We start from the raw sequence: 10399 nt of genomic DNA on the forward strand, positions 1-10399 counted from the left end.
ATTGTGTCCCACTTGTTGTTGAATCTTCACAAAAAAATACAGTTTTATATCTTTATGTTTGAAGCCTGAAATGTGGCAAAAGGTCGCAAAGTTCAAGGGGGCCGAATACTTTCGCAAGGCACTGTAATCATGAATTACTTTTCAATGAATAACATTTATTGCAACAACAAAAAAACAAACAACTGTTCATCTTCATGTTGAATTGGTTGAAGGAGTTTCATCGTAGTAATTAACCCCCACATGCCACCTTTAACTTATTCAATATTGGACTGGAAACCATTAGGTTACAAATTAGGAGCCATTCAAGATTGAAAACGTAATTCAAAAGATAAAGCTCCTAACAAATAACACTTTAACCTCATAACTGTCACTAATATGACTCATTTGAACATCACATAACATTCACATCCATGTATGTGTTTATATTGTTATTTATGTATTTATACGGATCCACGACACAGGTAACTGCCAAAATAAAGGAAACACCAACAGAAAGCGTCTTAATAAGGGGTTGGGTCACCACGAGCTGCCAGAACAGCTTCAAAGCACCTTGATATAGATTCTACAAGTATCTGGAACTATACTGGAGGGATGCGACACCATTCTTCCACGAGAAATTCCATAGTTTTTTGTTTTGTTTATGGTGGTAGAAAACGCCGTCTCAGGCGCCGCTCCAGAATTTCCCGTAAGTGTTCGATTGGGTTGAGATGTGGTGACTGAGAGACACACCCTTTTAAAAACCCCATGCTCCTTTGAGACCCCTCTTTCAGATAAACTGAGATCTCTTCTTCTAGCCATGGTAGCCAAAATAATGGGTAACTGGGCATTTTATACATGACCCTAAAAATGATGGGATGTTAATTGCTTAATTAACTGAGGAACCACACCTGTGTGGAAGCACCTGCTTTCAATATACTTTGTATCCCTAATTTACTTGTGCTTTCTTTATTCTGGCAGTTACCTGTATGTTGTTCTTAAGTGTGTCAATATCCTTAGTTTACACTCATTGAATCTTTGTTTTTGAGCTTGAAGCACACATACATGATTGAAGGGAATATCTGTCATACCTAAACATAGGATAAAAACAGATAATCAATTGTTAATCAATTGGACATGAACAGACCAGGTCAAATCAAGGGCATGACACACAGTCCGTGCATCTTGTAAAACATCATATCACACGATCAAGTATGAGAATGTATAGGATGGTGCACTTTAACGCCGTTTACAGTGTATGTGAAATAGCTGTACATATTGTGCCTTTGGAGAAAACAAATCTAATTTGATGCTTTATCAGATGTTCTCTCTCTGAGACGGGACTTTGTAATGCACCTGTCTGAGCCTGGGTGTCTTTGTTCTGCCTGCTCCCTCTCCACCCTCTACTAGAAACACACTTATTGAGGTGACAGGATTTGTTCCCTTTTCTATTTGGTTATATCTGATTGTAATTTTCAGATGATGAAGTCACTAAAGTCAGGTGTTTTTATATGCCCCTACTGTAAATTCTCAACTCCCTGAATAAAATATGATTTACTCATTTGTCCCCAGGAATCTTAACAAATTAGATTCAGTAATATAATGTACAGAATCTTGTATTGGCACAAGACCATGGGCATTTTGGTTTGCAGATGCACTCATATCTTCATCTGACATTATCAGATGAAGGTTATCAGTTCATACGTTATCAGAGACCAAACCCCTCAGATATGGCAAGGATAGTAGCAGGCCTGCGTGTATTAACACACATACTAATCTCTCATGTTATCCTATATTGATTTTTGTTCTCCATAATTCAATTATCTTAAGTCACTTCTTTTAAAAATATTTTTGGGGGGGACTTTATTGAACAGAGAGGATGACAGTGGGGAAAGATAGAGGTTGTGTCAAAGGGCAGTAGACTGGATTCAAACCTATGCTGATAATGTAGAAATGTTCTGGAGGCTGCGACATTACCATTAGACCACCTGGCCACTCTCCACACTTGTTGAGAGGCAAAAACATTTCACAAAATATATGAAACTATTTTATATTTTATGGATATTAACTGTAAAATGAAGGCAAACAACAATCTCTGAGGCAGCTCAATGCAAGTTATGAAAAAAGGGTCTTTAATCAACCATGATATTCCTGTTTCTTAGTGATGTGTTCTAACTCTTCTGAATTTTTAGGCAAACTGCTGAGATCCTTGCAGAAAAAAATACTGTGCTTTTCATATCAAGTTTCTTTGTGTCCAAGAAACAAGGCCCTTTCATTCTATGAGTGTGTTTAGTACTGTTTCACTGTAATGTAAAATGTGTACATTGTTCAATATACAGTGTTTGTAAACACACAGTTCTGATTATGAAAAAAATAAAACTCCAATGAGTCAAACCTGTCATTAGTCAAACAAGTCACATGCACCCACAGCACTATGTATACTCTGACTGAACCCCTGAGATGTGTATGAAGTGATGATATGGTCATAGAAGGACAATAGACCGCTAGGACAGTGGACAGTGTCCGAGGACAGTGGTAGTACAGTGTATTCAACAGGAAAACAGGAGATTCAGATCCAACTCATGGACAATTCATTTTTTATTACGGATACATTCTGGGCTTAATAGTTGCTGGTTTGAATTTTTATATGACCTTTTAATAGATTTGAGATACAAAATCTGGATTTAAATGAGTAAACAGAGGTAGATTATTCATGTGGGTCCCTGCTCTCTCTGTTTACAATCTATCCCAGAGGATACCAGGGTCTACAATGCTTGACTGCCATATTGGAATAAGGTTAGAGTCAGATAGTTTGATGTCTGTCATCAAAGGACATGGTGAATTGTAGGTAAATGGTTTTCTTTAAAGCAGCATGAATATTAGGGTATTAGGTAGTCTAGTTAGGATCACAAAATTCACCCATTCATCTTGTCTTGGGACACAAGGAGACAGGATAGAAAACAGGGATTTGCATAAGGAGAGGTACATTCTTGGGAATATTCAAAACACTCAGTAAGGTCAAAGGGCTAGGGAGTTTAGGATGAGCTAGTTACCTTATTGTCTATGTCTCTCTCCTGTTCCTCATCCTGAGAAAACTCCCAATCCCCAGCTCCCCAGCCATATCTGGTGGGGTGAAGCTGTCTGTCTCTTCAGACTGAGACAGTAGAATGTACTCTTCTTCTTCCATCTCTTCTTCTGCTTCTGCCTCTGGATTACTACAGACATCACAACTAAAACGGAGAGCCTCGGCCTCCATCAGTGGGTCTTCTTCATCACCTACTTCTTCCTCTGTCTCATCCACTTGCTCCTCTTCCTCCTCCTTCTCTTCTTCAACTTCCTCCTCCTCTTCCTTCTCATCCTCATCTTCCTCCTCTTTCACCTCTTCATACCTATATTCATAGACCGTATCCTGCTTAGGGTAGTGAAACACATCTTTGTGATCGCTGAATCTGATTTGCTTTTTTACTCTGCTGGGACTACTACCCTTTTCTTCCAATCCTCCTTCAGGTGGCAGGGGCAGGCAGACCTGCAGCTCCTCCTCCTCCGTGTCATCTTCTACATCATCATCCTCCTCATCTACCACCTCCTCAGCCAGGGCCTCAGCAGTGGGTATCTCTGAGTCAGCAGCAGGCTCCTCCTGGATGGTGATGGGGTCATAACTGCCACTGCGTCTGCCACCGGGCTCCTCATACTGGGGGTAGGTCTCCTCAGGGTAGCCTGGAGAGAGAGAGACAGACATGGAATGACAGGGACACTCTACCAGAGGGGACAATCAGAATATCAACTGTCTCAGACCGTCTTACTTACCTTTTCCACTTAACCTATGTCATAGTTCTACAGAAGTACAGTAAATAATACTCAAAGCCTCGTGAATATTATTTTCTGTGTGGTGAGTGACTGAGAGGAGCCTGCCTGCTGTGTTGTGTTAACCTACCCTCCCAGTCAGCTGTGTAGGGCACCATCTCAGCCTCCATCTCAGGTGTGGCCCCCTCCATCAGTCGTACCTCTTGCATCACCCGGCTGATCTTGCTCAGCTTCCGCAGTAACTTCTCCTCCTGCTTTGATGCTCTTCTAACCTTGCTGCTAGTCCTGCTGCATGCCACCAGAGAGCAGCAGAGAGGGGAAAGAAAAGGGGCCTCAATTAATATCAATGCAGTCCTCCCATTCATACCACAGTGCTTTCATTCTGATCAATCGTTATCTATAGCCTGGAGATTATTCATTTCTGCTTTGCTCATGATAACATTTTTTGCCTTCCTGCAACACTTTCAGATTACAAATGGTATGTCAAACACATTTTAATGGAGTAGCTAAACACTGCCTCTAGGATGAGCAATATTAAGAAGTTATTGTGAAGAGGTGAAAAATGGCATGCAGAAATTAGTAATAGAGAGAAGTTAATAGCTGAGATTTGTCCTGAAAGGAGATATGTCTCAAAGTATTGGAAATCTACTCCAGTATTGGGAAAAAGGAAGAGACACTAACTGAACGTTATTGATCTAATATACCCCTTTATTAAGAAAGATGAGTGAATATTGTTATGTTATTGGAGATCGAATATTCACCTTCCATGGATGGTGGCCCCAATCTCTGTAAATCAGGAGGCTTTTAAATGTACATGCTTTCCTTCAAGTTGCATCAAATACAATCTTCATGAAGTACAAAATATACACTTGCATGAAAAGGCACATGAGCAAAGGAATACCTGAATATGGGAGAGTTAATCAAAGAATTTGCCCTTTAATTTTTGTGGCGTCCACCCTGATTTATCCCTGAAATGGAGTAATTTCTTTGGCTCATCTTAGATCTGGGCTGTGATAAGTGGTGTGTAAATGGAAATATGGGATGTTTACCTGTCAGGAGTGCTGCTCCTTCTGGAGACGATTCTCTCCATCACTCTCTCTGTCTCCAGCAGCTTCTCCTGAAGCTGGGCCAGCTCATCATCTGCTGGGAGGGAAACATGGCAGTCAGGGATGTAAAGAGCAAACTCATGCATGGACGAACACACACCGTATCTAGAGTTGCTTTCCAATGTTGCAGAAAGCCTTAAGATTCAACATTCACTCAGTACGTTCAGTACTACACATTCAATACTCAGTATTCATTTGAATCAACCATGGTGACTCAATGTTTCTTAATTATGGAAGGTGAGAGTGGCATTGACACATAGGACATGAATAGATTTCTATGCTGTCCCTGTCACATTGTCCCCCACCCCCTTGGCATTCATTTTATGAATGGAGCTAAACCTCTTAGTGCTGATCCAAAATACATGCAGTTAATTGGTATTAGACACTGTTGGGCTGAAACAACATTACTTCTCATTGCTAATCCAGGTCTAACAAAGGCAGGGAACAAAGCTCCCTGTAAATTGGACAGGATCCTAATCTACTTTATCACGGAGTTGCTTAAATTGGAGCTACTGATACATTCTGCAGGGGCCCTGACAAATGGAACGATCAAAACAATGAGGAAGTTGATTGAAAATAAGCCCTCAAAGTCATGAAAGAGGTGACTGTTAGAGAGGAGCTCATTTGTCAGATGACATTTCTCCTCGCAGGGTGTGCTATATCCTGCATTAGTCTTTCATCAGGGTGAATCATAATGGACTGTAGAACCTAAATGGTGTGTGTGTTAGGGAGGTCAGGACTCTTATCAACTGCACTATGAGATAAAAGGCACATCATATACATCATCGTGTCATTCACAATGGCCTAGCTATTAATGATGTGATGCGGTCTACTTACTCCTCTTCTTCTGCCAAGCTTCAGATGACATTGTAGGAAATTGGCATACCAGTTTAGTACTTTTTCCTTTAGGCCTAGTTGTCATCTGTGAATACAACAATGCATTTATGGTATGCACACCTTGTAATGTACTGGATGCACTGGACTCCTAGCCAGTATAGATATTACATGGATGCTGTCAAAAACTGTAATAAAGTCTACATCCCTGTATGATAACACCCCTTCTAAATAGTTTGTCTATCCATTTGACTGAGCCAGTCTAGGGTGGACATTGTGCAGCTTACCTTAAATATGATGAAGAGGATGTAGAGTAGGATTCCAAATCCGTAGATGGGAATGGCCTGGCTGATCAGATTGGATTTAGTGGCTCCTCGGATCTGAAGTGTGCCCATGCCTTTGGCTTTAGCCAGGACCCCAGGGCTGTGGGGCCCCGAGTCATGAGTCCCCTCCATCCACTGTCCGAGGCCCTCCTCTGGCATCTGTAGGCGATGCATCATGGGAGGATAATACCCAGGACCAACTAGGAATGAGAGCAGAGAGCACTGATCAACACACTAGGAAGAAGCCTGCAGAGTTCAATGGTATGCAAGTGGAACATTGCTCAGTATAGATGTTTGATATGAATGATGGATTAATCAATTTACTGAACACAACACTGAACCCAGCACACCTCTGACAGATATAATAGGGGTGAAAGATACAGTATAATATATTATGGAGAGATGGTCACAATGAAGAACAGGAAAAACAAGACATGACAAATTACAATGACTTTATTTGAGTGGTGTGGGAGTTCATAAAACTGGCAAGGGCAATGAGGAGTAGAACACAGAGGATAACCTTCTAGAATAAATATATGCATACACCCTGATGATAACAAAATGGTATGCTATAATAACTTGCAGTTGTAGGCTATTGGTAAAAAGCATAGACATGAAATGCTGTATTCGATAGTGCCATGCAGTTACGTATTATACATTATCTAGCTTTGCTGGCAGGTTTGCAGATGGCTAGAACGATATGCAAAATATGGAATTATCTTCCAAGCATCAAAGCCGAGCTGCACATCAACAAGAGAACGGATCAGTGATAAGCTGCTGCCTTACCCTCGGGCTGCCCTACATCCTTCTTCCCTCTCGGTAAAAGCATTTTGGGAAGGAATAACGAAACACAGAGGACAGAGCAGGAAATCAGAGTAACCTTCTGCAGAGTAGTCATCGACATTTTGTCACAGATAAACTGTCCCAGAGATATCAGAGAAAGGAGTATCTCTGGCTGTACATTAAGCCTCTGGTCGTCACTAGTTACCACAACCACAAAGTCATAATTATGGCTACACCCCGCCCATTTCTAACATTTTTCTTCTTAAAATCTGATTTGAAACCTAACCGTAACCACACTGCTAACCTTACGCCTAGCCGTAAATTTAGCCCAAAAAGCGATTTTTTACGATATCGTCCATTTTCGACTCTGTAGCTGTGGTAACTAGTGGAAACGCCAAACCTCCTGCATCCTTCCTGATTTTACAGCTCGACGGAAGTGACCTATTTTTGTTTGGCTTTGTGATTGGTGTATTTTACAGTTTACTCTAGTCATGGCTAGAAGGTTTTTGTCAAATTAACGTCAGATTTTACATTTCGTAGCAGGTTAGGAGAATTTACGCAGCAGATTAAGATTAGGAAAAGGGTTAACTAAAATGCTAATAATATATACTTTGGTCGTTCATTTGACAAATACTTTATTCTATCTAGCAATTCCTTGCTTGCAGTCTCATCCGCGGTCCAACAAAGTAGGCCCTACCGTGTAATTCTCAAGATTTCCATCAGATGGCAGTGCAGGTTTAGCTATTGGAAAGGACCGCTGCCGCTACCTCGCTCTTCAACCAAGGTGAGCCACGAATTGAGGAGCAAATACAATTGGTCAGATTTATGCAACTAATTTACCAATCACATGATGTTTTGATTTGTATTCGAAACGTGATTGCTCCATGAACCCACAGGAGGCCATTTGAAATGTATAAAACCATCCTTAATTTTCTTGATCTGTAATCTAATTACAATGTAGGCTGATCAATGTGGGTTGAGCAATAGGAGGACAGGCTCATTATAATGTTTGTTTTTAGACTCAATCGGGCAATGCATTTTTTTCCCCCTTGCCCTTTAGTGTAATACTTTTGGAATCCCTTCAGTATGATAAAACAACCTGTATGTCGAAACCTTTGCAGTTTTGACCACAGCCCTTGCCTGTCTCAGGTGGGTGCATGCTATCCGGAATCCTTGGGACGTCCCTACCCCATTGAAGTTTACATTTGAAATGGTTAGGCCAGCCAGGCCTGGGCAACTCCAGTCCTCGGGGGCCTGATTGGTGTCACACTTTTGCCCCAACCCCAGCTAACACTCGATTCCATAATCAACTAATCATGATCTTCAGTTAAAAATGCAATTAGTTTAAATTAGGTGTGTTTGCTAGAGATGGGGGAAAAGTGTAACCCCAATCAGGCCCCCGAGGACTGGAAATATCCAGGCGAGCTGGGTTATGGTTTAGGGTAGGAACGTCACACAGATCCCAGATAGCACTGACCGTCTCAGCTATTTGCATTTGTAATCAAGAGCGGGGTCAGTAACCCTGAGTATAAAGATGGCGGTTTCTGTTAGGTCTGTAAATTCCATTTACCATGGCATAGGCTAGGCGGTACAGGGAGGACGGTCGAGCGGCCTATTATATTCCGAATTAAGAGCAGTAGGCCAGATTGTAAATATTTATGACAAGTCACCCAACAAAATACTTACCCTACTCTAAACTTTACAGACATAGTTCCATATGGTTGATATTTCACATAGGCCTACAGTATCAGTCCTTCAGGAATATTGACAAAGGTCTCCCTGAGACAATGTTAGTCTAATCTCATTACCAAAGTTGGCCTACAGTAATTGTTTTCATTGTGCAATTATAATTTCCCAGAATTATTTATTTTATGTGATAGTTTTGTAGCCTGCGTAGGCGAAGCTAGCAGAGTTTAGTCCACTAAAGCTAGTGTCCAATAGACCTTGGTTAGGGCCCACTCACTTTGTTTTATGAGTGTGAATGTATAGTTTAGCCACATGAGGTCTGTACATAGATTTATTAAAGCAATTACATTTTCCCTGAAAGGTTACATTTTGAGAAGGCATGCAAAGAAAGAAAACAATTGCAGTAATATCACTCTGAAGGTTGCCACCCTGTCTCTCACAGCAGTCTGTCATTGATCTCAGGCAGGCTGCATCAAAATACCTCCTGCAATGTGGTTTGGGAACACAAAGTAATCCTTGAACTTCACGCTTAGATTATAAACATAAAACACTCAGATCATGTCCCCGTTAGTGTGAACTGCATGGCCAGCATGGAATCAATGTACAGGAGCTCTCACAGACATCTTTTGCTTAGCTTTATTCAATATATTATAATTTTCCAATGTGCTGTTAAAGTCAAACCTTTATAGATCTTATAGATCTTACCAATATTCATGTTGAAATTAAATTAAGTGAATCAAATCAAATCAAATGTATTTATAAAGCCCTTCCTACATCACCTGATATCTCAAAGTGCTGTACAGAAACCCAGCCTAAAACCCCAAACAGCAAGCAATGCAGGTGTAGAAGCACGGTGGCTAGGAATACCTCCCTAGAAAGGCCAAAACCTAGGAAGAAACCTAGAGAGGAACCAGGCTATGAGGGGTGGCCAGTCGTCTTCTGGCTGTACCGGGTGGAGATTATAACAGAACATGGCCAAGATGTTCTAATGTTCATAAATGACCAGCATGGTCAAATAATAATAATCACAGTAGTTGGCGAGGGTGCAGCAAGTCAGCACCTCAGGAGTAAATGTCAGTTGGCTTTTCATAGCCGATCATTAAGAGTATCTCTACCGCTCCTGCTGTCTCTAAAGAGTTGAAAACAGCAGGTCCGGGACAGGTAGCACATCCGGTGAACAGGTCAGGGTTCCATAGCCGCAGGCAGAACAGTTGAAACTGGAGCAGCAGCACGGCTAGGTGGACTGGGGACAGCAAGGAGCCAACCCAGACAGGAAGATCACATCAGTGACTCAACCCACTCAAGTGACGCACCCCTCCTAGGGACTGCATGAAAAAGCACCAGTAAGCAAGTAAGTGACTCAGCCCCTGTAATAGGGTTAGAGGCAGAGAATCCCAGTGGAGAGAGGGGAACCGGCCAGGCAGAGACAGCAAGGGCGGTTCGTTGCTCCAGAGCCTTTCCGTTCACCTTCACACCCCTGGGCCAGACAACACTCAATCATATGACCCACTGAAGAGATGAGTCTTCAGTAAAGACTTAAAGGTTGAGACCGAGTCTACGTCTCTCACATGGGTAGGCAGACCATTCCATAAAAATGGAGCTCTATAGGAGAAAGCCCTGCCTCCAGCTGTTTGCTTGGAAATTCCAGGGACAATTAGGAGGCCTGCGCCTTGTGACCGTAGCGTACGTGTAGGTATGTACGGCAGGACCAAATCAGAGAGATAAGTAGGAGCAAGCCCATGTAATGCTTTGTAGATTAGCAGTAAAACCTTGAAATTAGCCCTTTCCTTAACAGGAAGCCAGTGTAGGGAGGCTAGCACTGGAGTAATATGATCAAATTTTTGGGTTCTAGTCAGGATTCTAGCAGCCGTATTTAGCACTAACTGA

General features: G+C 41.8%; 1 protein-coding gene across 3 annotated transcripts; it reads right to left on the reverse strand.

Moving 5' to 3' along the window:
* Nucleotides 1-2556: 2556 nt before the first annotated feature.
* Nucleotides 2557-7245, reverse strand: ric3a (RIC3 acetylcholine receptor chaperone a). 3 transcript variants are annotated; one of them, XM_029639515.2, is made up of 6 exons: nucleotides 6830-7245; nucleotides 6008-6243; nucleotides 5724-5808; nucleotides 4830-4920; nucleotides 3911-4068; nucleotides 2557-3693 (listed from the first exon to the last, which is right to left on the reverse strand). In XM_029639515.2, the coding sequence occupies exons 1-6, from the start codon at nucleotides 6945-6947 to the stop codon at nucleotides 3038-3040; spliced, it is 1344 nt and encodes a 447-aa protein (XP_029495375.1). In that variant the 5' UTR covers nucleotides 6948-7245; the 3' UTR covers nucleotides 2557-3037. The 3 variants fall into 3 exon arrangements, with proteins under 3 accessions (XP_029495375.1, XP_064868088.1, XP_029495374.1); XM_065012016.1 differs by having other exon boundaries at nucleotides 3911-4065; nucleotides 4830-4923; XM_029639514.2 differs by having other exon boundaries at nucleotides 4830-4923.
* Nucleotides 7246-10399: the final 3154 nt, after the last annotated feature.

This window comes from Oncorhynchus nerka, linkage group LG27 (genome assembly GCF_034236695.1).
Source record: "Oncorhynchus nerka isolate Pitt River linkage group LG27, Oner_Uvic_2.0, whole genome shotgun sequence".
Lineage (NCBI taxonomy): Eukaryota > Metazoa > Chordata > Actinopteri > Salmoniformes > Salmonidae > Oncorhynchus > Oncorhynchus nerka.